The sequence below is a fragment of the Betta splendens genome, chromosome 22, assembly GCF_900634795.4.
Source record: "Betta splendens chromosome 22, fBetSpl5.4, whole genome shotgun sequence".
NCBI lineage: Eukaryota > Metazoa > Chordata > Actinopteri > Anabantiformes > Osphronemidae > Betta > Betta splendens.
In genome coordinates, this window is record NC_040900.2 from 1,326,799 (window position 1) to 1,351,092 (window position 24,294).

At 43.8% G+C, this 24,294-nt stretch overlaps 5 protein-coding genes across 8 annotated transcripts in view; 1 reads left to right on the forward strand and 4 right to left on the reverse strand.

Moving 5' to 3' along the window:
• syt16 (synaptotagmin XVI) overlaps positions 1 to 1,204 on the reverse strand; it is an 18,702-nt gene extending 17,498 nt beyond the window's left edge. For 2 of the 3 annotated variants that reach the window (XM_029140203.2, XM_029140202.2), the window contains exon 1: positions 1,055 to 1,203. In XM_029140203.2, coding sequence (XP_028996036.1) covers positions 1,055 to 1,067 — 13 coding nt within the window. In that variant the 5' untranslated portion in view covers positions 1,068 to 1,203. Of the gene's footprint in view, positions 1 to 1,054 lie in introns of all 3 variants that reach the window. The other variant, XM_029140204.2, reaches the window with a different exon arrangement.
• Positions 1,205 to 1,811: 607 nt separating this feature from the next.
• snapc1b (small nuclear RNA activating complex, polypeptide 1b) lies at positions 1,812 to 4,790 on the reverse strand. The gene is made up of 10 exons (XM_029140209.3): positions 4,532 to 4,790; positions 4,239 to 4,395; positions 4,009 to 4,149; positions 3,787 to 3,891; positions 3,551 to 3,706; positions 3,180 to 3,233; positions 3,007 to 3,069; positions 2,747 to 2,879; positions 2,450 to 2,518; positions 1,812 to 2,330 (listed from the first exon to the last, which is right to left on the reverse strand). Exons 1-10 carry the CDS (start codon positions 4,660 to 4,662, stop codon positions 2,281 to 2,283), a joined length of 1,059 nt encoding a protein of 352 aa, XP_028996042.1. The 5' UTR covers positions 4,663 to 4,790; the 3' UTR covers positions 1,812 to 2,280.
• Positions 4,791 to 5,060: 270 nt separating this feature from the next.
• Positions 5,061 to 12,670, forward strand: yipf6 (Yip1 domain family, member 6). Its single transcript, XM_029140213.3, has 2 exons — positions 5,061 to 5,658; positions 11,342 to 12,670. The coding sequence occupies exons 1-2, from the start codon at positions 5,320 to 5,322 to the stop codon at positions 11,687 to 11,689; spliced, it is 687 nt and encodes a 228-aa protein (XP_028996046.1). The 5' UTR covers positions 5,061 to 5,319; the 3' UTR covers positions 11,690 to 12,670.
• A 42-nt stretch (positions 12,671 to 12,712) lies between these two features.
• Positions 12,713 to 20,416, reverse strand: LOC114849111 (uncharacterized). 2 transcript variants are annotated; one of them, XM_041069365.1, is made up of 19 exons: positions 20,160 to 20,416; positions 19,512 to 19,635; positions 19,171 to 19,307; positions 17,486 to 17,655; positions 17,108 to 17,303; positions 16,765 to 17,018; positions 16,606 to 16,691; positions 16,475 to 16,536; positions 16,154 to 16,392; positions 15,824 to 16,013; positions 15,695 to 15,736; positions 15,494 to 15,614; positions 15,242 to 15,383; positions 15,004 to 15,171; positions 14,723 to 14,825; positions 14,003 to 14,520; positions 13,783 to 13,897; positions 13,390 to 13,459; positions 12,713 to 13,239 (listed from the first exon to the last, which is right to left on the reverse strand). In XM_041069365.1, the coding sequence occupies exons 1-19, from the start codon at positions 20,166 to 20,168 to the stop codon at positions 12,911 to 12,913; spliced, it is 3,075 nt and encodes a 1,024-aa protein (XP_040925299.1). In that variant the 5' UTR covers positions 20,169 to 20,416; the 3' UTR covers positions 12,713 to 12,910. The 2 variants fall into 2 exon arrangements, with proteins under 2 accessions (XP_040925299.1, XP_028996034.1); XM_029140201.3 differs by having other exon boundaries at positions 14,003 to 14,577; positions 20,160 to 20,414.
• A 269-nt stretch (positions 20,417 to 20,685) lies between these two features.
• On the reverse strand, positions 20,686 to 24,253 carry LOC114849115 (uncharacterized). The gene is made up of 4 exons (XM_029140206.3): positions 23,000 to 24,253; positions 22,603 to 22,806; positions 22,305 to 22,515; positions 20,686 to 21,869 (listed from the first exon to the last, which is right to left on the reverse strand). The coding sequence occupies exons 1-4, from the start codon at positions 23,703 to 23,705 to the stop codon at positions 21,617 to 21,619; spliced, it is 1,374 nt and encodes a 457-aa protein (XP_028996039.1). The 5' UTR covers positions 23,706 to 24,253; the 3' UTR covers positions 20,686 to 21,616.
• Between the last annotated feature and the right edge of the window lie 41 nt (positions 24,254 to 24,294).

The window sequence follows — 24,294 nt, forward strand, 5'->3', positions numbered from 1 at the left end:
GCGTCACGCAGAGTAAATCACACAAACAGAGGTCTCTGACCTCGTGACCTCGGCGGCAGAAGCTTGATGCACGTGAAGCTGAAAGCGCCGCCGTGACTCTGCGGCCGCGGCCGATGCCTGCAGACAGGCGTCAGCCGGCGCCACGGATGAAACACAGGCTCAGCCCTTGAGTCCAGCTCCGTCACAATCCATTCTGCACAAGCTGCAAAGACCTGTGCAAATGTCTAAATGTCAAACAACAACATGCTCCAATTATAAAGATGAAACGTTTGTTTTATCATTATCAATAAACAATAAAGTGAAGCTGTAGAAACACAGGGACCATGACGTTCTCTGACAGAGAAAGGGGTGACAAACCCGGAGACGGTCCATGAGCAGCAAAGCTATAATTAAAACCTAATCATTTATTCATGCTCGATCATTTCGCTTTAAGCAGTGACTGTCATCATGTGTTTGTATCGCTGAAAATCCTTTGGTTGGACAGTTCATCTTTTTAGTGGATTTTTCACTGAAACAGGAAAATCAGGAAAAAGCACAACACTAACAAACACTGGGTGTTTGAGGGACTGGTGCAGTGAAAAATAAAGAAGTAGACGGATGCTGCTCCGTTGGACTAGGTCCGTAGTCTGGTCTCTGGGTTCAGATCTGACAATGAAACGTTTCCTTATGAACTAAATAAAAGCTGCTCTGTAACTGAGACCTGAACTATAGATCAAAACGCAGATTACAGCTTAGACACCTTTAATAAATCAGCTGATGTCTTAACTCTGGTGCAGACGATGCCTGAAGGGCCGCGATGAAGCATCAACTCCACTGGAACAGCTGGAGAGAAAACTGCACACACGTCCCGCTTGTTCTGTGTCTGACGACCTGAAACTGGCTGAAACCTACAACAACAGTCGTTTGTGGCGGAGGACCGAGAAGTGGCCTGTTCGTCCTGTCGCTCGCTGCTTTCGGCAAAAGCCCAGCAGCCTGAAAACGGCGTCAAATCCGCGGCCCGACTCGGTGAAAATGGCAGGAGGCGCCAACGCGGCGCGGAGACGGTGGCACTTACTGTCCGAGGCCATGGCTGCGGCTGCTTCCCTTCAGTCGAGCGGGACTGGCTGTACGGTCGGCGGAGCAGAGGCAGCAGCATCCCCGCCGCTCCTCATCCTCCAGACCCGCAGATCTGCAGCCTCATAGTGGGGAGCGATGGCCCCTTCACGGACCGTAGGAATCATCCAGTCACTGGGTTCGTAATCATCTTGTTTTCTAAATGTGCTAATCCAGACCCGTAAATAACGGCCTATTTTGCCTTAAACCCTCATTACATACAATAGAACGTCTACATCATTTGCTCAAACAGATTGTAATGAGGAAAATATTAAAAGAATATTTTTACCAACTGCCTTTGAAGTTCCATCAGCTTCCGTTGGGGTTCTTACAAAACAAAGGTTCAGAGTAGATCACAAAGCAAAATCAAACAGAGGCTAAACTACAGTCTAACACGTTAGCAATTGTTTTATAAAAGCACAATAGCGTTAGTAATAAAACTTCAAAATTAAACTAAAAATTTTAAACTAATGCTAACCAAGCTAGCCAACTCCAGCCATTAGTAGTTTGCTAATTTAACCTAGATTCCATCTATGTTGGCACACATAAACAATTAACTATTTGGAATCATCTTTTAAGTTATAATTTTAACTAATGCCAAGAGCAAACAGCTAAGATTATCTTGGAGTTTGTTTGTTTTTACCAATTTAGCATAAAGCTAAATCAAGTCATGATAATAATTGAATTGTTAAAGACAGGCTGCACATATTAAATCAATATATGCCACATAAGTTGTATGGTCGAATATAACAAATAAAAAAATCATCTTTTAGTAAAAAATGACACTGTATTAAATATTAAAATATAAAAGCACAAGTTGTAAGTTCAGAGAATCTGCAAAGAAGATAAAATTCATAAGGACAATGTTCATATTCATTTTACATATTAATGTAATCCTGTTCAACAAACGCAGACTTAATCTACTTTTACATGTGAGAGAAAAGCTAAAACATCGGCAAAGATTAATTTAAAAACTATTAACAAAATACAGATTGTTTATGGCTTCAACGACTGTGACTTACATTTGGCAAAACTCTGCGTTGTGTTACAGCCATAATCAATGTTAGAACAATTATATTTTAATCACATTGTCTGTATCAATTAACTGCAGCACTAATGTTTTTTAAAACAAACAGTTACAATAACATTAAAACCTAAAGTAACAAAGCATCAAACAGCACATCAGGTTCAGGTCCACTCCTGATGCCACTTGAACTTCTTTAAGGGTTTTGGTTTTTCTAAATGGAGGAAAGACAGAATAATAACTTCTCTTTCATCTCAACAGTTTCAGATCTATTTTGCATGATAAAATAAAGTGAAAAGCAGAGGTCGGTACGTGCGAGTGCTGGGAACGTACCAGGAGCAGAGTCGATGGTGGTGAGACAGTTGATGTAAGTGGTCGTTGAGGCTTCTTTCCATAAATCACCTGAAAAGCAGAGTTAGGACGAGTGAGGACGGTTCTGATAACTTCCTGCAGTAGAGGAGTAGAACGTCCTGGTTGTCATAACAACGTGTGTAAGTTGTGTTAAGGAAAGAAACTGTAATGAAAGACAACCTGAACCGTCCTTCAAGTGTAGCTGCCTCAGTCATGGACTTGGAATAATAATTATTTATTGTTTCAGGTTTGCATGTTTGGCCACAGGCAGGAACACACCTGACATCTGCAGAGTCTCACTGACTCTGCTTTTGAGCGACGGTTTGCTTATTCTGGAGGATCCTGACGAAGGTCCGGCTTCGCTGCTGGTGAAATCCACCTCCACTTGGCGATGACGACGTGACTTAGGGGCCTGAAACACACACACATGCATCATAACTACTTCAAAGAAGGACATTTAAAAGAAACAGAAAGAAAACATCAGTGGTGATTTATCACACATTTAAATAAGTAAAAGCAATCTAACATGAAGCACAAACCTCGAGCGCTTGTCCGTATGCTTTTGACTTGATGAGAGCGAGTTGCTCGGCTCTTCTAGAGCACTGACAACACAAAACAGAAGGTCACACTATAGCGCGTGCAGGAGACGTGAGATGAACAAGTGATGCTCAATTAATCCCTTGGAATAAACAAGCAACAAACCGTTACTTACAGCCTGCTGAGACGACGTGCCCTCGCCGCTGTCGTCCTCTTCATCTGACTTCTCCTGATAAAACAAAACAGGTCAAATGATCACAGCAACAGTGGAACAAAGACCATTATGGGCAAGGAGAACGAGTCTTAACCAGTCAATCATTACCACAGAATGTGTCATTTATAAGGAAAAAGATTTATTTACGCTGATTTGTTTCACTGTCAAATGGCTTTCACAAATATGAAGACAACAGTTGGAGCCTCGTTAAGTCTTCATAGACATCGTCATCATGACATTAACCTTAATTTACATAAGAATAGAAACAAAGTCTAGATAGAAAAAAAGGAAAAAAAGAAAGATTACGAATCAAAGTTTCACTACTGTCTCACCTTCCTTTGCTGCCACTTGTAGAAGTCCATCACAGTGTCACGTAGCTGAGGGACGAGGTCTTTATTGATGAGGCTCAGGGACGAATCGGCTTTTTCTGACGGTGAACAAACGGAGGTCTTCAGCTTCTCGTACAAGTCGTGAACAGAGGACAAGTCCTGCCACACGATGACACGAGGCACAGAAAAGCGTTTCAGCTCACACCTTCGTCTTACAGTCAATGTGTGGTCTTGTTTACCTCCAGCAGCTTAGCGGTGATCAGCTCCTGAGGACAACTCGCTCGCTCCATAAACTCCTCGCACAACATCGACCGCTCAGCTTTTCTCTTCTTCTTGTAGACGAGCTGACAAGGTCAGAGAAGCACAGAGGGTTCATTCAGTATTAAATCAACCATTGAGTTGATTGTTCATTGACTTGGCCTGCACAGCACTATAGCGCTCATATAATGTGTCCCGCTCACCACTGTGGGCATAGCAGTGAAGAGGAAAGCTTTGAGGAACATCAGCCGGTGCAGGATGTAGACGGCGTCGTGGTGTTGAGCGTTTGAAGCATCTTTCTCAAACTTTTTCAGGTCTTCCCAGTCCTTCAGCGCCAGACGGATCTGCAGTCACACACACAACCTCATCAGAGACGTGAATCCCAAAGCAGTTTATTCATTATGGCAGCGCACAGGTGCGGGGGGGGGGTCACCTGCTCCGGGGGCGAGGCGCTCTGGCAGTGATAGAGGCTGTAGAGCAGGTAGAGTCCTCCCACCCTGATCTGGAAACTGAACGGGGGCAGCAGGAAGCTGTAGGCCGAGTCCAGAACCAGGCGACTGAACTGCCGCTTCTCATGCTTCGTAGTGCCGCTAAACACACAGAACATCCTCCTTAGAAACGTTACCTTCACTACTGATGGAAAAAAGTTTAAAACGATGTCTTTGTGATCATGTGGATAGAACATGTTTCTTTGACGCATATACAGTAGAATAAGCTATAACTCACTGGAAAATATGGGAGAACTTCATTTCTCTCCATATTTTGGCGAAAATCTCGAAGCGGACCGAGTCTGTTCGAAGGAAACGGCTCAGCAGCTCCTCGCAGTCTGATTTCACCTGCTTCCTATAGAAATCCATCTGCGTCTGGAGCCGGAATGCGCGGTAATTAACTTGTGTTCAACATTAAAACGGTTTAGATTTGTGCTGGTGGACAATAAACACACGCTCCAGAAACGACTGTCGACGTTTTAGTGCGTCATCAACAGGGGACGATACCTTCACGAACCGTCCGCAGTCTCGGGAGTACATTCATATTGCGCTGACACTGTTCATACTTGTACTACTTGTATAACTACTCTATTTTAATTGATTTATATTTGTTGTGAATTATTTTAATAACGAAAGCTTTCCAGCGTTGTTACTAAGGATAAATCATTTTAAAATAAAACATAACTATCTCAGACTTTTGAATCTTTTTATTCCATGTCTCAATTAACATTATCAAACGACAGAAAACAAAGCGTCTAAGTGGTTCCCGCATCAACATACGCTCGTGAACGCACCACCCGGACGTGCGTTAGCCACGTCCTGCGGAAGTAAACAATCCCCAGCTGACGTGGAGCGCCACACTACGCCACTTGTCGGACGAACTGGAACCGAATCTGCTGTTTTAGGGAAAGATTGTCGCTTCTGTCGCTGACTTGTTGTGTTATATACCAAATGGACTTTGGTGACGTCATCTAAACGGCCACAGCATCGAGCGGTTCTTGTAAAACAGCTTCTCCGTTGAATAAAATGGCCGCAGCCGACGAGTCCAGCAGGCCGTTCGCCGGGCTGTCAGACGTCTCCATCTCCGGGGACATCCCGGTGGAGGGGGACATCTCTGTGCCCGTGGGCCCGTCCAGAAGAGACGATGAGTTCTCCACGCTGGACGAGCCAGTCAAGGAGACCATCCTGCGCGACCTGCGGGCCGTGGGGAACAAGTTCATCCACGTCCTGTACCCGAAGCGGAGCTCGGCTCTGCTGCGGGACTGGGACCTGTGGGGCCCGCTGCTGCTGTGCGTGACGCTGGCTCTGCTGCTGCAGGGCGGCGCGGCGAAAGGCGACGACCAGAGCGGCCCGCAGTTCGCTGAGGTAGTTACGACACGCGGCGATGCGTCCAATTAATCCTTTTTCATACCCGGAGACACAGCATGAATGAACACGTCCATCACAGGCAGGCTGGTGTGGAGGGTGGTGTGAGGGGATCAATAGTTTAGACTGCGGTCAAGTGAGCCGTCGTTCGTTCATCCGTCGTTCAGCCAGCCGCGCTTCAGAAACGTCTTGCGCCCGTATTACGCGCTTTACAGCAGAGCACAAAACACGCTCGTCGCGACTTCCTCTTTTCATAGCGACACGTCTGGTCTGTTCAAAATATTGAAAAATACGAAACAAAATATTGCATATATAGAAAAACTGTCGCCTAATAAAGATCTGTATACTTTTACTGTAAAATTAAGGATTTATTAGTATTTAAAACTACCATGTCATACTGTGAAACTTTTATAATTAATAACTTAACTTTGGTGCATAGTTCCAGGCTCAGACCACTTTCCCCTTGTTCTACTAGAGGTGTACTATCACCCCACAAAGATCTGTGTATTTTTACTGTATAGTTTTGGATTTATTAGTATTCAAAACTACCAGTTCATACTGTAACTGTATAGGCCGTATAGTCAACTTTAATGATCAATAACTTGACTTTGGTGCATAGTTCCAGGCCCAGACCACTTTCTCCTATTTTTGCTAGATGTGTACTATCATCACACAAAGATTCGTGTATTTTTACTGTATAGTTTAGGATTTATTAGTATTCAAAACTACCATGTCATACTGTAATACAGTCAACTCTAATGATCAATAACTTGACTTTGGTGCATAGTTCCAGGCCCAGACCACTTTCCCCTTGTTCTACTAGAGGTGTACTATTACCCCACAAAGATCTGTATATTTTTACTGTATAGTTTTGGATTTATTAGTATTCAAAACTACCAGTTCATACTGTAACTGTATAGGCCGTATAGTCAACTTTAATGATCAATAACTTGACTTTGGTGCATAGTTCCAGGCCCAGACCACTTTCTCCTATTTCTGCTAGATGTGTACTATCATCACACAAAGATTCGTGTATTTTTACTGTATAGTTTAGGATTTATTAGTATTCAAAACTACCAAGTCATACTGTAACTGTATGGGCCGTATAGTCAACTTTAATCGTTAATAACTAGACTTTGGTGCATAGTTCCAGGCCCAGACCACTTTCCCCTTATTCTACTAGTAATGTGCTATCACCACACAAAAATTCATGTATTTTTACTGTATAGTTTAGGATTTAGCAGTACTTGAAAGTACTATGTCATACTGTAATACAGTCAACTTTGATAATCAATAACTTGACTTTGGTGCATAGTTCCAGGCTCAGACCACTTTCCTCTTGTTCTACTAGAGGTGTACTATTACCCCACAAAGATCTGTATATTTTTACTGTATAGTTTTGGATTTATTAGTATTCAAAACTACCAGTTCATACTGTAACTGTATAGGCCGTATAGTCAACTTTAATGATCAATAACTTGACTTTGGTGCATAGTTCCAGGCTCAGACCACTTTCCTCTTGTTCTACTAGAGGTGTACTATTACCCCACAAAGATCTGTATATTTTTACTGTATAGTTTTGGATTTATTAGTATTCAAAACTACCATGTCATACTGTAATACAGTCAACTTTGATCATTGATAACTTGACTTTGGTGCATAGTTCCAGGCTCAGACCACTTTCCCCTTGTTCTACTAGAACTGTACTATCACCACACAAAGATTCTTGTATTTTTACTGTATAGTTTTGAATTTATTAGTATTCAAAACTACCATGTCATACTGTAATACAGTCAACTCTAATGATCAATAACTTGACTTTGGTGCATAGTTCCAGGCCCAGACAACTTTCCCCTTGTTCTACTAGATGTGTACTATCACCACACAAAGATTCGTGTATTTTTACTGTATAGTTTTGGATTTATTAGTATTCAAAACTACCATGTCATACTGTAATACAGTCAACTTTCATGATTAATAACTTGACTTTGGTGCATAGTTCCAGGCTTAGACCACTTTCTCCTTATTCTACTAGTGATGTGCTATCACCACACAAAGATTTGTGTATTTTTACAGTATAGTTTAAGATTTAGCAGTACTTGAAAGTACTATGTCATACTGTAATACAGTCAACTTTGATGATCAATAACTTGACTTTGGTGCATAGTTCCAGGCTCAGACCACATTCCCCCCTGATCTACTAGAGATGTACTATCACCACACAAAGATTTGTGTATTTTTACTGTATAGTTTTGGATTTATTAGTATTCAAAACTTCCAGGTCATACTGTAATACTCTATGGGCCTTATATTCAACTATGATGATGAATAACTTGACTTTAGTGCATAATGCCAGGCCCGGATTATGTCACTTTTCATATAAAAAACTGTGAGTGAGGCTAAGCACACACACATTAATCCTTTTATTACCATCTGTTAGGACTCCAAAGTGTGACTTTTAATATTGAAACTAAATGTTTAATGTTTAATATAAAGTCATTGAACAGTCAAAAACTGAATATTTATGTGTGAAACATACATTAACGTGGTGGAGGAGTTTGTGTGCCTGAATGACCCCGGGAGCTATGTTGTCGGGGGCTAAATGCCCCTGGTAGGGTCTCCCAAGGCAAACAGGTCCTGGGCTGGCCTGAACTGGAGGAAGTGTCCGGAGAGAGGGAAGTTTGGAGTTTGCTTAGACTGTTGCCCCCGCGACCGCCCCCAGAAAAAGCGGTTGAAAATGGATGGATACTGAAATCGTTATTTGTTCTCATTAAACCATTTCCCATGTCTGGAGTTTGTTTTATCAAAGTTATTGCCGTCTCTGTTCTTACACATTGTAATATCTAGTTTTGAACACTAAAATGTAAATACAAAATGTATATAACCAAATATTCAGGATTAGATTTAATGCAATTATTCTCTCTTCACAATACAGACTTAAAACAATAAAAAAGAAAGTTACACACTACACTGTTTGTAGTGCAGTACTTATTGGTTTTATGCTTGACTGTAAGGGCCATATTTCAGCATAACATGGTACTACTAAAATCCTAAACTATACAGTAAAAGTACACAGATCTTTGTGGGGTGATAGTACATCTCTAGTAGATCATGGGGAATGTGGTCTGAGCGTGGAACTATGCACCAAAGTCAAGTTATTGATCATCAAAGTTGACTGTATTACAGTATGACATAGTACTTTCAAGTACTGCTAAATCCTAAACTATACTGTAAAAATACATGAATTTTTGTGTGGTGATAGTACACATCTAGTAGAACAAGGGGAAAGTTGTCTGGGCCTGGAACTATGCACCAAAGTCAAGTTATTGATTATCAAAGTTGACTGTGTTACAGTATGACATAGTACTTTCAAGTATTGCTAAATCCTAAACTATACAGTAAAAATACATGAATTTTTGTGTGGTGATAGCACATCACTAGTAGAATAAGGAGAAAGTGGTCTAAGCCTGGAACTATGCACCAAAGTCAAGTTATTAATCATGAAAGTTGACTGTATTACAGTATGACATGGTAGTTTTGAATACTAATAAATCCTAAACTATACAGTAAAAATACACGAATCTTTGTGTGGTGATAGTACACATCTAGTAGAACAAGGGGAAAGTGGTCTGGGCCTGGAACTATGCACCAAAGTCAAGTTATTGATCATTAGAGTTGACTGTATTACAGTATGACATGGTAGTTTTGAATACTAATAAATCCTAAACTATACAGTAAAAATACACGAATCTTTGTGTGGTGATAGTACACATCTAGTAGAACAAGGGGAAAGTGGTCTGGGCCTGGAACTATGCACCAAAGTCAAGTTATTGATCATTAGAGTTGACTGTATTACAGTATGACATGGTAGTTTTGAATACTAATAAATCCTAAACTATACAGTAAAAATACACGAATCTTTGTGTGGTGATAGTACACATCTAGTAGAACAAGGGGAAAGTGGTCTGGGCCTGGAACTATGCACCAAAGTCAAGTTATTGATCATTAGAGTTGACTGTATTACAGTATGACATGGTAGTTTTGAATACTAATAAATTCAAAACTATACAGTAAAAATACATGAATTTTTGTGGGGTGATAGTACAGTTCTAGTAGAACAAGGGGAAAGTGGTCTGGGCCTGGAACTATGCACCAAAGTCTAGTTATTAATGATTAAAGTTGACTATACGGCCCATACAGTTACAGTATGACTTGGTAGTTTTGAATACTAATAAATCCAAAACTATACAGTAAAAATATACAGATCTTTGTGGGGTAATAGTACACCTCTAGTAGAACAAGAGGAAAGTGGTCTGAGCCTGGAACTATGCACCAAAGTCAAGTTATTAATGATTAAAGTTGACTGTATTACAGTATGACAGTACTTTCAAGTACTGCTAAATCCTAAACTATACAGTAAAAATACATGAAGTTTTGTGGGGTGACAGTACACATCTAGTAGAACAAGGGGAAAGTTGTCTGGGCCTGGAACTATGCACCAAAGTCTAGTTATTAACGATTAAAGTTGACTGTATTACAGTATGACATGGTAGTTTTGAATACTAATAAATCCAAAACTATACAGTAAAAATACAAGAATCTTTGTGTGGTGATAGTACACTTCTAGTAGAACAAGGGGAAAGTGGTCTGGGCCTGGAACTATGCACCAAAGTCTAGTTATTAACGATTAAAGTTGACTATACGGCCCATACAGTTACAGTATGACTTGGTAGTTTTGAATACTAATAAATCCTAAACTATACAGTAAAAATACACGAATCTTTGTGTGATGATAGTACACATCTAGCAGAAATAGGAGAAAGTGGTCTGGGCCTGGAACTATGCACCAAAGTCAAGTTATTGATCATTAAAGTTGACTATACGGCCTATACAGTTACAGTATGAACTGGTAGTTTTGAATACTAATAAATCCAAAACTATACAGTAAAAATATACAGATCTTTGTGGGGTGATAATACATCTCTAGTAGAACAAGGGGAAAGTGGTCTGGGCCTGGAACTATGCACCAAAGTTAAGTTATTAATTATAAAAGTTTCACAGTATGACATGGTAGTTTTAAATACTAATAAATCCTTAATTTTACAGTAAAAGTATACAGATCTTTATTAGGCGACAGTTTTTCTATATATGCAATATTTTGTTTCGTATTTTTCAATATTTTGAACAGACCAGACGTGTCGCTATGAAAAGAGGAAGTCGCGACGAGCGTGTTTTGTGCTCTGCTGTAAAGCGTGTAATACGGGCGCAAGACGTTTCTGAAGCGCGGCTGGCTGAACGACGGATGAACGAACGACGGCTCACTTGACCGCAGTAATAGTTAGTTAGGGGTCCTGCAACCAGCTCAGCTCTGTGCGTTTGGTCACTAAAGGTGAGGCGCAGGAGGGAATTACATGAACTCTGCACTAAAATCCACTGCTAAACTCGTTAACGTTAACTACCACATCACAGTTTGGTACAGACACAACCGGAATCCAGTATTTCTAGTTTGACAGAGTCCTTTGTTTGCTCCCTGACGTTGCTGCTGAAGCTTTATTTTAACTTCATGCAGCGTTTGATGTGTAAAGAGTTTGTGTAGTTACTTACATGGTGAATGGAGCCCAGTTAAACTATTTTAACTAATCTTTCATTTGACTCAGACTAACATTGAGCATTTTCTTCCCAGGTCTTCGTCATCATCTGGTTCGGCTCCATCATCATCACCCTTAACTCCAAACTGCTGGGTGGGACCATCTCCTTCTTCCAGAGCCTGTGTGTGCTGGGTTACTGCATCATGCCGCTGACGGTTGCCATGGCAACGTGCCGGATCGTCTTGCTGGTCCCGAACTCGCTGGTCAGCTTCGTCGTGCGGCTGGTGGTGGTGACCGCATCCTTCGGCTGGTCCACCTTCGCCTCCACGGCCTTCCTGGCCGACAGCCAGCCGCCCAACCGCAAGGCGCTGGTGGTGTACCCGGTGTTCCTCTTCTACTTTGTGATTGCGTGGATGATCCTGACGTTCACCCCGACGCAGTAGAGCAGAAACCAAAGGGTTTCACTGACAACACGAGGGACAGACTCCACCACATGGAATCAAACACCAGAATCTGCCTTTGAGTGACTGCTGACTGAGTGTTCCCACGTTTCTAAAGCAGCCGTCAGTCTCGTTAGGAGCCCTGGACGTCTCCACCTGAGACTGTGCTGCAAATGGATTGTTAAAAATAGCTGAAGGATAGCTTCATATTTTTCCAGTTTGTCTCAGACATGTTTCCCAGTTGTGTATAATAAAATCTATAGGACTGTGTAGAGAAACGTTGTTTGTCTGAACTACGAGGGCTCTGATGGTTTTTCTTCTCTGATACTCTGGGTGAAATCTACGGAAACAGTAACGGTTACTCACACATCCAGTCCACCTTTGCACATTACACTTTTCATGCAGCCTTAGAATATGTGGAGGGACTGATTGTTGCCTGTTAGTTTCAGCTCTTAAAGTTCAGTTTCTAAGTTTTCTAGGGTGCAGCACAGACTTCAGTTTAACATGAGTCATCTGCATCAAACATTGCCTGGTTTCACACAGGTCACAGGTTTCCTCAACGTTCAACTCTTATGCATTCATGTTATTTGAGTTCTGCTCAGTGAGTCATGGTCATTACACTGAAATGAAGAGGTCGTTTATTAGTCTGCTTTATGTTTGAGCTGAAAGCAGGAACTGTTTCCAGCAGATGAATGTTCACGTTAAGACGCTGTGGTTGAAATTCATTCTGGAGAAAGTAAGAGATTAAGTTCAGTAAACTCAGGAAACTACTGACGATCCCAAGTAAAGAAAACTCCCACTGAACTTCACCACCGATGGATAAAGATTCTGACTGTGGTTCACAATTGAGAGCAATCAACTGACGTTTCCATTTTACACTAACCTGCCTGATGACCTTTGACCCTGTCTTTAATTTTCTCATGCCGTTTGTGTTCATTCTAATTTATATGTATTCATTTAGATGAATAAATAATTTCATTTTGATCTGCAGTGAGTGTATGTATTCACATTCAAAGGAGCACATCCTTTTTGGAATAACTTTCATTTTAATCATCCTTAAAGGCCTCTGGTCAGGGGGTGAAAAATCTGGGGAAGGTCTGCAGCCCTGAAGCTCGCTGGTTGGTCACAGAAGCCTAAAAAGCCTTATGATGCTGAAGCTGAGGTTCATCAAGGCGTTTGTGTTCACATGATTTACCTAAAAGTGCTGACAACTGTAACAGTTCCTCAGAACTCCAGCAGAAGTGTCAGCGGCTCCACAGAGCTGAAAACTATTTCTTGTTTCTGCCCGTAGACTCCTTGCTCCACCTTCGCTCCCGCCGTCTTGCACTTGGCTGAGTCCGACATGAGGTCGATGCAGGTGGACACCAGGGTGGAGAAGAGCTGGGCCCCCCACCACGGCTCACACATACCTTTGTACTGCACCTTTTTCTTAGGCGCTGGCTCCCAGACCAGCGAGTCCTGGGGGATAAATAAAACGCTTCCAGGAAGCTCGAGGATGGACACGGCTTGACGGGTGCTTTTTCGGAAAATCCTGGTGGTCATCAGACAGTTGGCTGATGAAAGGTCCCAGAAAAAGACAAACTCATCTTTAACATAGTCTTAACGAGAATAAATATATCTGTTTACTTGTGTGCATGTGAAGGATGCCTGATGAATCATAATATAGGGCACTGTAAAGCATGGCCAGTCCAGTGACAGCTTACCCATCTCATAGGCAACATCCTCTGTAGCTCCATCGAAGAAGCACACATACACCACCATGCCCGTTTGGATCTGCAGCAATAACAAGAAACTGTCTATATGTAGGAAACAGGCACAAGCTATAGCCTTTCATCGCTAAACATTGTAGAAACAGTTATTACATTCATTTATTTTTAGTTTGAATTTAGCTTCATGCTGTTTTTCTTTTACTGCAGTTTGTAAACTGACAATCAGCCGAGTCATAAGAAAAATCTGAGAATCCACCAGCGACTTGTGTTTTAACATCACCAACCTAAGAGAGTTTAAACAACCACAGCAGCAGTACTGAAAGCTCCAATCTGTTATGAAACATTAGTTGCACTTATTAAATCTCGGGTAGTCAGACCAACACCCACCTCAGCCCATTGAGCATCAGCCTCGTTTAGAGCGGGTCTAATCTTAACTTTGGCCTGGCTGCACTGCTGGATGACGGCTCGGGCTCCTTTCTTGGACCCGTGGACAGGAGCCTTGCTGCTCACGCACATACACGTTTCATTAGTTGTGTGTAAGTAGCACATACACACCCGTACAGTGAGAGAGTAATGCTGTTTGGGTCAGAAGCATTTCCTCTCATACCTGTGAGCCTCTGGAGTGGACTTTGCCACATGTGGCTGAGTGGAGTGGGAGATGGTGAACACAGGCCAGGGCTTGGAGCTCGGGGCCACCACCGGCTCCAGGCCGGAGCTCCTCTTGGGTGAAGGGCTCTCCTCTGGCGCTCTCTTCCTCTTTAACACACGTTGGACCCTCTGAGAACTCTGGGATTGCGACGATGTTCTGCATTTGGACTGGGCCTTTAATCCACTCGTTGGAGGCTGAGGTGGCTCGCTTGTGCATTGGGGCGGCTTTGCTATGAGCTCAGCTGGAGGAGGTTGCTTTGTGGCTTGTGTGGTTCTTCCAGGGATGCAGTGATGAGTTCTGGCACTGCCCTCAGATCGACAGGTTTCATTCTGGTGCGGAGGTGTCTGCTCCTGCAGCTCTGTCTGGCTGTGCTGACTGTCGGGCTGAACGTCCAAGATGTTTGTCTCATGAGCGACTTCAGACTGTGGATGGTTCATGTTCTGGACAAGCACCGGTCCTGTGTCAGGTGTGCTGGACTGAAAGTTGATGATGGACATTACAGGCAAAGGGGACAAAGGAGAAGACGTGTTCTCCTGGGATTGAAATGAAAGAGATTTAGCATAATAAATAGTAAAATTAGTAATTCAGTGGATTTTTAAAGGTGTTCAGTGAATTTAAACTGAACTATCATTGGAAGCACATTTAATATGATGAGTTATAATAATCTTAATCTTTTACCTGTCGAGCTGCTGGCTGAGCTTCTGCATTGCCACAGCTCACGTTGCCTTCGTCAGCATCACCACCATCATCATCGTCGTTGTAACTGGTTTCATCCTTCCCACTGTCGAGACCCAGACAGAGAAAGAAGAGGCTGCACAATCACAGCAGCAAAGAATCTAGCCGGTTATATAGTTACGGCTACTTCACTGCTCCAGTTACTACTAATCATAACCAACCCCTCCCTGAGTGTTTTTACGCTGCTCTGGGCTGAATGTTTGTAACCAGGTGAACGTCTGTACCTGTCCGAGTCCTCATCATGCGTCTGTGTCGACCCCAGCGCCTGCAGCAGCGACTCTGAGCCTCTCGGCTCCGTTTGCTTTTTTGGTTGATTCAACTTCTTCTTGTTGCACTGGGAGCAGTTGTTGATCCACTGCACCACATCACGTCTCATGGCTTTCCAGAAAAATCTGCCAGAGATGAACATTACTACAACACCACGATCAGTGATGAGGAATGTGAAAGGTCTTCCTCTCTCACCTTTCACTGAGCAGGCGGAGACATTTTTTGACGTCCAGGTGGTTCAGTTCATTGTGATACTCAGTGAGGACGACTTCAATCTGCTCCCTGCTCCTCAAAACCAAAGAAACACGGTTTCTCTTCACGAAGTGGAGCTCATCGTCTGAGAAACCAGAGCACAAACTGTTAAGTCAACAATATCAGGTTCTTTGGCCTCTTTACCTGCGGTTTGGTGTCAGGCACATTTTAATGAATCTAATCCATCACACAAACCTTTAATGTTGAAATTCTTGCAAAACCTCCTGAATGTGTTTTTCTCAACGTAGTTCAGTCCAGGCGGATAAATGCGTCTGCGGAGGTAGAGCTCCACAGCATCGAACTTGGCAAAATAGGCCTAGTCACACATGAACAAAGAGACACAGAGAGATGTGTTTAAATGATAATCCTCAAATATTCACCGCAGCCAGAACATACCTCCTCCCCCACAGCAGACTCGGTGGGTCCCCTGTTCTCAGCCTGTGGAGGAAAACAGAAATGTGTGCGTTAACACGTCTGCTGCCACTTACTAAATTCTATAATACAGTAAAAACTCCTGTTTTTTACCGCAGTTTCTCTGGGGAGAAGGAGAGTGGGCACAGCACCTGGATAGATGCTAACTTTATCCCCACTGCGGTCAAAGCAGTCCTCTGTAAAATGGGCCGAACACACGGACGAACGGAGCCGAGGATGCCAGTTAGCACGACCAACAGCCTTCAACCACTGAGCAAGCAGGGACGAGTTGTGGAGAGGAAACCTGGAGGAGAAGTGGAGCAGGAACTAGTTCACAATTACTGGATTAGATATCTATTAAATCTGTGCATTAATATTTCAATTACATTTTATTAGGACTAAAATTGACTCAAAGAGACGTAATTCAGAGAAGCGGCCCCATACTTATGGAAGGTGAGGCCCAGGCCTCTCTCCACAGGCCCGCAGCAGTTCGTGCAGCAGTAGACGCTGCAGCGGAGCCACTTCCTCTTGTTTCGGTTGAGGCAGGTCTGGCAGCTGGCGATCCAGCTGGACAGGTCTCGGGTCATGTTGCGCCAGTAGAAGTGCTTTGTGATCTCTCGTTGACACACTCCCTGGCCAATGTGACCCTGATTGTCATGGAACTGCTGCAGGATGGAGTTCACCTGGGATCAAAAGAGAGCATGGAGAGTATTTACACACATGTTCAGTTATGTGAAACTCAAACACTAAATAAATAATGCAAACCTCCTCTCTGTTGCGTGGGACTCTGACAGGAGGAGAGACCCGCGAGTACATCAGCACTCCATCTACAACAGGAGATGATCAGTTCTGATTCAGTTATTTCTGATGAGGTCCATTTCCTTCTTCCTTCTCACCTATGAGGCTATAGCACCTGGCTCTCCTTACAAACGAGCTCCTGTTTTTCTTACTTAGCAGAGGTATGGCTCTGTGGCTTAGATACCTGCAGACAAAAAAAAGCAGCCCTTAGTTAAATGTAACATGTGTGAACGAAGTGGTCAGGGGTTCGTATCCACCTGGCTATTTGGTTATAAATTCCAAAGCTCGGATCAATGCTGATCCTTCTCTCCTTGTCTGTCCTCGTTGTCTGCATGGCCCTGGAGTATGGGTTAGGAGCAGTGAGGCAGTACTGGTGTTCCTGTAGCTCCACAGATGTTTCAGGAAGATCGATGGCTGATTCAGAGGGATTTATTGCCTCTGTATCACATGCAAAGAGGAGCTCCTCCAGAGTGTTGGAATCAAGAATGTCATCCTCTGAAGGGATGAGAACCTGAAAAGAAGCGGGTTGATCAGCCTAACATGGCTGCACTTGCCTGTTTCTTAATACTGTGTGCATGTCTCCGCGTATCCAGGTTTTACCTCGTCACCCTTCACTACCACAGTGTAGACAGTTGGTACAGCATCAGGAGACAGAGTCAGCTGCTCCCCCTCATTCTGCGTGAAGCAGGACGGCTCAAAGTGTTTAGAGCACACGTAGGAGTTGAAGCGCAGTGACCCTTCATCCCTTTGAGCCAGCAGCAGCCACTTCCGCCGCAACTCAGTGTCCTTGGGGAATCTGCAGGATCATCATTATCATATCCATGAAAAGTAAACTGACATGACGATAAAAAAATGAATCATGGCCAGGAGTCCACGTTGAACAAAGCACTTGTTATCATATTATTACTGATAAACTACATAAAATGCATTTACCCAAAGAAAACTCCCCATCAAACAGTTGTAGAGTTGCTCTCTGACCTGTGGAAGCTGATTTCAGGGCAAACAAAGCTGTTGGCCTCACAGTTGTAGACCAGGCAACATTGGATGGGCGCCTCTTGTGTTTCGGGACGGGTTCGGTTATGACAAAGAGAACACTCTTTGATCCACTTCTTCACTGCGGGTGTCACTCCAGCCCAGTAGTACATCATCTGGAGAGACCAAGGAGGAGGATGTTGTTGGAAAATATGCAGTTAATCATTGAAACATTGTGAGACTTATCATACTGACTAGCCATGAGCTTTGTGTGTAGCGATTTATGCCTTGACCTTCTGTTTAGAACAGAGAGCACCTGAATGAAGCGTTTTCACCTGTGATGGCGTCTGATCTACGCAGGTATTGCAAGGTATTTTCTCATGTACTCTGTAACCATGCACCTAAAAAAAAACTAACTATATAACGAGCTGTACTCTTTTCTTTCTTCATCCAGAAAGTTGCCTTTGCTGTAAACTGCAACTGATTGCTTCTCTTTTATTTAAGAAGTAAAAAGGGAATTCACAATTTCCCTAACATTCGTCTTCCTGACACTGATGGTCAAGTTTGTGACAGCTCTATAGTGACCCAGTCAAAGTCAAACAGACCTACAGCTTATTCAAAATGCTGCAGCCAGAGTTCTGACAGGACTTAGAAAGAGAGATCACATTTCTCCTACATTAGCTTCTCTGCACTGGCTGCCTGTAAATCGTGGGATAGAATTTAAAATTCTCCTACTCACCTACAAAGTACTCAATGATAAAGCTCCTTCTTATCTTAAAGACCTCAGTTCCTTATGCTCCCAGCAGAACACTTCGTTCTCAGAGCGCTGGGCTACTTGTGCTTCCTAGAGTGTTTAAATGTAGAACAGGGGGCAGAGCTTTTAGCTACCAAGCTCCTCTCCTCTGGAACCAGCTCCCTCTTCAGGTTTGAGAATCTGACACACTCTCCACCTTTAAGATTAGGCTTAAAACCTTCCTTTTTGATAAAGCTTATAGTTAGAGATGGTTCAGGTCACTGGCAATGATTGTTAGTCACGGGAACCATCTCTTAGTTAAGCTGCAATAGACATAGACTGCTGGGGGACTTCATTTATACACTGAGCTCCTCTGTTTCCTTCTACCTCCTCTGCCCAATAACCTCCCATCGTTGTTCTATGTTCAACTAACCTTGTCTCTTTCTCTCCAGTAGTTGTGCTTCTCTCCCTCTCCCTCCCCCTCCCCCCACTCTCTCTCCCTCTCTGTCCTCACCTACAGGTATCATAGGACTCAAAGTTTGGTCTCTGTGATGGGCAGCTGTGGATCCAACCATCCTGCCTGCATCCAGTCCCTGGTCCAACCATCCTGCCTGTGCTCTGTTGTTGCTTGTTGCTGTGCTTTTCTTTCTCTCTATCCTCTCACCCCAACCGGTCGAGGCAGATGGCCGCCCACATCCAGTCTGGTTCTGCTGGAGGTTTCTTCCTCGTTAGAGAGGGAGTTTTTCCTCTCCACTGTTGCTGTCAAATTAAATGCTTGCTGTATGTGGGATTTGTTGGGTTTAGTTGTGAGGTTTTAAACCTTACTTTGTAAAGTGCCTTGAAATAACTTTGTTGTGATTTGGCGCTATATAAATAAAATTGAATTGAATTGAATTGAGATGTGACTACACAGTCACCTTCTATTAAATCTCCCCAGATCCAAATAATGTAACCTCACCATTATCTCCTTAACTGTCCGGCCCTGGCCGGCATGATTGTTGTTGTCATGGTAACGAGTCAGGATCTCTCGCACTTCTTCGTCACTCCTGACAACGCGGAGAAGGCGACCCCGATAATGACGCCACAGACAACCATCTAGAGGACGAATGGAGGAAAGGAACACAGTGAAGTCACAAGCAAACTGCTCTAAATTTTATTTAGTCCACCAAGAATAATTATGTGTTACTGTGGAAATCCAATGAGAAACAAGTGTGATGTATCATGGACAACTCTATATATGACACAGACACAGAGCGTGTTATGGTGGATAGGAAACATCTGACCTGATCTCCAATTTACCTTTGTATGAAAAGCGTTTACTGGAAGCTCTGATCACTTTCTTCGAGTTCTTTGTTGCATCTGCTGGAAAAGTTCCAGTCCGCAAAAAAAGCTCCACCTTATCGATAAAGTCAAAAGTAGCTTTCTGTAGAGGAGCAGGGACACTGTGTGAGTTATGGGCCCATTCTACTTGCAGTAGACCTGAACCACTGAGAGTCACATACAGGTGTTGTTTGAACAATAGCACTGTGGACGTTTACGTGACCAACATAATATAGTTACTAACAGAAGCAGCATCACAGAGTAGAACTACTCTGAAATGCTCCTTCAATCATAACTTTACTTAAGAAAAAGTACACATAAGGTTGACCTATTGGTTTATGTACAGTATTACAATACTTTAATGTGCTGTCAGACTCAGTTTAGCACTGAGAAACTGCCAAATACACATAGTAAAGAAAAAGTCAGTTATTTCCTCCTACAAAAGTTAAATCCTCAGATTTTTGTTGAGCTAATTTATTTTACCAAAGCGTAAAAAGTAGACACTGAGAAGTGTCTCATTTAAAAAAACAACATAGCAGGACGTATAAGGAGAATTCATGATAGGTCAGAGTAACTGTTAGCCTGTCACCAGCTGAGTAGCAGCAGGAGCTAACGCTAGCTGCTCACCCTGCCCATCGTGCGCTCGGTCGACACAAATCTTCGTTACACCGCCATCCGCCTTCACCGCAGCTCCAGCGTCACTGCGGCGCTGCTGAACCCTGCGGAGCGGCAAAAGAAACGGAACGCGCGCTATTTACTCACAATTTACCAATTAAACCCGCAAAGTCGTGGGTTTCATGAAAATCTCGTAAGGAAATGTAGCATTTGGTGGTCTAAATGTTTACGCTAGCGACAGAAACGTTATGACGTACTGGTGCGTGACCTTTCAAAATAAGGGCAGTGACTTCCTGTTTGTCCGTTTGACATTTTTGATTTTCTACAAGTAAAATGTATATCGGTATAAAGTAATAAACAAAATAGATCATATTTAATTTTAATCCAAAACCGATTGTTTTATTATTGATGTATCTGGCAAAATGAAACCGAAACAAAGCAAAAGGTGATAAGCTGAATAAGTGTAGTGACCTGTACTGTTATAATGTTGCAACATAACATAACAATACTGACACAAAAATACACGACGCAAAGTTCATCGCTTTTCTGTTTTAAATACTGATTATTTATTTTATAATTACTAGACGTTTACCCTGTTTTGGCTGTTATCACATATTGTTAATAGAAATTACGATTAAATGTAGTGATTCAAACTAAAATAGAGTGGATTAAACATGTGCCTAAAAGACATTTTTTGTTTAAAAAAAAATACAATTAAAATTTAAAGGTAAACTTGTCTTCATGTATCATCTCATTTAATTTATATGGTGGAAATATGCTAAGCTTAAAGACAAACAAATAACCACAGGTTACTAACGAGCACAGGAGAGTTTTAGTGCTTGATTCAAAATAGGTTTTCCATTTTGTATTGCGTTAATGAATTTGATTTGTTCAAGTCCTATAATGAACGTAACAACGTCTCTATAGTCCAGTCTTTAAACTTTAGCGGTCTCAGCTGTTTTCGAGTAAGATATTAAACACGTATGTATCCTCCTCTTCTTTTTTGCAATGGACTCCATTCCAATATTGGCATTTAGGCTATGTGCCTCCGTCTCTTGTGCATTGTGCATAGGTGGCTCGGTAGAGGATTGACTTGGAAAGCGCAAGGTCACAGGCTCAAGCATCAGCATGGGCTAGTTCCTCTAGCGCCTCAGACAAGTGTGGTAAAATGACAATGAAAGACTCTCTTCATTCTGTCCTCATCCAGGTCTCACGGCCTTGGTCTGTCCTTTAGACAGACTGTTTGGTTCTCTGTCTCCTACCAGCGGAGGCAGTTCCTCTTACTGCGAATCTTCAAGGACTTATGGTTAAATTGAAAAGTGCCTTTAGAAGCTTCTTTCGTAATTTGGCTCTACAGAATTAACATTGAACTGATGAGCCGCATGTTGTCATTTAACCCATGGCAAACGATGTGGGCTTTATAGGTAACAGCAAAGCTCTTCCTCCCCATGTTCCCCATCCTCCGATCATCAGTCCCCCTCCCACACACAGTCACATTCTCTCAGAGGGTTCCTCTGACGCATTGTGGTGATGACGGTGATCCTGTTCTCAGACAGAACCTTAAGCTGGTTGATCAGCTCCCGTACGCAGGGGCTGGGCCAGGGGTGTCCGTTCAGGTAATCTCTGAGGATGAACGAGCGCTCCACCAGCAGCTCCAGATGCACCAGGTGTCGCAGGCGATAGAGGCTCAGCAGGTCTTTCTCTGGCTCTCGACGAAAAAATCTGAGACACAAAATCAGACCTTTACTGCAGGAACACAGCATAAAGTGAGTGTTAGAAAAAAACTGCACTTAATCATTGAAACATATTTTGCTGAAGCCTTGTTAGCTGTGCTATGGCCTTGAAGTTTTCTCCCTTCTGCTCTGCAAGTAATAGGGAGTGCTGATGTGTAGCATCCTTATCTGATGAGCCCAATGCTTGCTTTGTGCAGAAAATATTTCCCACGTACTGTGAGAGGAAGTTGCCTTTGCTGTAAACTGCTCACTCCTTGCAAGTAAAACCCTGAAGAAGGTCTCAAGTGATTGTGTCTGCTTTATTTAAGATTTACAAAGGGAACTAACTATTGACTAACAGTGAGGTTCCGAGTTAAGATTGCTGCCACAATCACAAACCCAGGAAAACATTTATTATGTCGTGAATCATTGTAAATAAACTCACCGTATCCTAAGCGTCCTGAGCTGGGGAAACAACGTGGGGATCCGTCTGCAGAGGCTGCCGCTGGAGCGGTTCTGCTCGATGTCCAGGTGCTGAAGTCCCGGGACTTTTGGCGCGACGGAGTCCATGTCTTTAAGAGTTACGGCTACACGCAACGTCAGCCTGGTGACAGTGGATGGAATAGTGGTTGTATAGGTAGCGAGAGAGTTTCCACCTAGGATGAGAGAAAACAGCAAGAAGAGTGACGTTACAAACAGTAAAATGGAGCTGGTGTCTAAATCCTCGCTCGTCATTAACGGACCGATGATAGTGAGGGTTTCCAGCTGATGTAGAGGACGGAGCCACGACGGGAGGCGACACTCTATGCCCTCTCGGATGTACCTGTAGCGGACGGTCAGCGCCCTGAGCGAGCTCAGGCTGCTTAGAGCGTTCTTGGGCAGGATGGTCTCTGGGTAATCCACCAGCTCCAGACTCGTCAGAGCTGGGCCGCCGTACCGGAACAGTCCTGTGAGAAGGAGGTCGCGCAATTATTATGATTATTATTATTCCAACAACTAATAATGACTGATCATGGCACTGCAGGACTTCCTGGCATCTTCCACCCAATTCTCATCAGAAAGGTGCCACTCTATCCTGTCATTGCTCACCAAACTACTGATCTTCTCTGATCCGTCTGCAGGCAAAGCTTAGCGGCTCACCTGGATGCCCCGGCTCCGCGGGACTAAGGTAGTCGTCGGGCAGCGGCTCGGGCGGTTCTCCCCTCATGCCCCAGGACAGGTGCCTCAGCTTGTTGAGGCTCAGCAGCAGCTTGTGGAAGACGTCGCGGGGCACCGGTCTGACCGTGTCCAGCCCGTAGCCCTCCCCTTGCTGGTGGAACAGCAGGTACCGGAGGCCCTGCAGGTGGGACACGGTGTGGATGAACGCCACCAAGCAGGGCATCCGCACGCTGCACACGCTCAGGTGCGTCAGCCGCTGCCGCAGGTGCTCGCTCAGGCTCGGTACCAGCATGGGCTCGTCCCAGGTGGCGTTGCGCACCCCGAGGTCCTTGAGCGCGGGGAAGCGCGACAGGTTGTCCAGGTACTTCTCCTTGTACAGCCGCCCTCCGTCCGCAAACACAATCGCGGTGAGACTCGGCAGGAACTTGACGAGGCGCCGCCACTCCTTCCGCCGCAGGTGTCGCACCGCCACCCGCGTGAGCTTGCGCTGCTGCAGGGTTTCCCAGAAGCCGTAGGTGTAGCGGCGGAGGTCGGACAGCACCACCGTGTAGTCGCGCCACAGGGACGGGTGGTCCACGAGGTTCCTGGTGTATCTGCAGCACGTGCGCACGGCGTGTTTCTCCTCCAGGCTCAGGAAGTTGAAGACGTAGACCCAGACTTCAGGTGGAAGCTGCGGCAGATCCTCCATGAGCAGACGAGGACAGCTGCAGCTCAACCCGCCTCAGAAAACCGGAAAACTGCGGCCGTGTGTCGAGGCTGAGTGTACGGGATGAGGCTGCCGGCAGCGTTCGTTCCACCATGTCCCAAATACAGCGGTAATACCTGCAATCACGACCTGCTTAGAGTCAGCTACTGTGCATCTTTCCAGCGTCGCAGTCTGGTGACGTCATTATTTACAAACGTTTCCGTTAGTTTTTACAGTATTACAAATTACGCACATCGCCACAATTTAATCTCGGTTATGTCAGGAATTGTCTTCTGACTCCTTAAATAAAAGGGACACATGTTAACGTGTGTTAAAAATTAGTCGAAAATAAATGCGTGTGAGGAATGACTGATAACACACTCAGTATTTACAGTAACTGGACGTGTAGCTTCACAGGGTGAAAGCAAAACGTGGGTTCCATCGATTCAAACCAAAATAGCAACTTCACAAGGGAGGTTGTAAAATGTAGTACACAGTATTTTGTCAGCTTGTTTGTGTGTAACTGTTACATGTGTATTTGTTTACACAATACATTTTAATGGATCTGATGATTTGCAGGACACAAATTCCA

What these genes read in the sequence shown, in the direction of transcription:
- LOC114849115 (XM_029140206.3), bottom strand. Translation starts at nt 23,705, where the DNA reads ATGGAGGATCTGCCGCAGCTTCCACCTGAAGTCTGGGTCTACGTCTTC. An exon ending in GGAAACCCTCACTATCATCG is followed by an intron (nt 22,516 to 22,602) that starts GTCCGTTAATGA and finishes CTCTCATCCTAG; the next exon opens with GTGGAAACTCTCTCGCTACC. An exon ending in CTCAGGACGCTTAGGATACG is followed by an intron (nt 21,870 to 22,304) that starts GTGAGTTTATTT and finishes TTTGTGTCTCAG; the next exon opens with ATTTTTTCGTCGAGAGCCAG.
- yipf6 (XM_029140213.3), top strand. Translation starts at nt 5,320, where the DNA reads ATGGCCGCAGCCGACGAGTCCAGCAGGCCGTTCGCCGGGCTGTCAGAC. An exon ending in GCGGCCCGCAGTTCGCTGAG is followed by an intron (nt 5,659 to 11,341) that starts GTAGTTACGACA and finishes TTTTCTTCCCAG; the next exon opens with GTCTTCGTCATCATCTGGTT.
- LOC114849111 (XM_029140201.3), bottom strand. An exon ending in TCCCACGCAACAGAGAGGAG is followed by an intron (nt 16,393 to 16,474) that starts GTTTGCATTATT and finishes TTTTGATCCCAG; the next exon opens with GTGAACTCCATCCTGCAGCA. An exon ending in CTCCGCCTGCTCAGTGAAAG is followed by an intron (nt 15,172 to 15,241) that starts GTGAGAGAGGAA and finishes CATCTCTGGCAG; the next exon opens with ATTTTTCTGGAAAGCCATGA.
- snapc1b (XM_029140209.3), bottom strand. Translation starts at nt 4,662, where the DNA reads ATGGATTTCTATAGGAAGCAGGTGAAATCAGACTGCGAGGAGCTGCTG. An exon ending in TCACTGCTATGCCCACAGTG is followed by an intron (nt 3,892 to 4,008) that starts GTGAGCGGGACA and finishes TGACCTTGTCAG; the next exon opens with CTCGTCTACAAGAAGAAGAG. An exon ending in TGAGACTCTGCAGATGTCAG is followed by an intron (nt 2,519 to 2,746) that starts GTGTGTTCCTGC and finishes TCTGCTTTTCAG; the next exon opens with GTGATTTATGGAAAGAAGCC.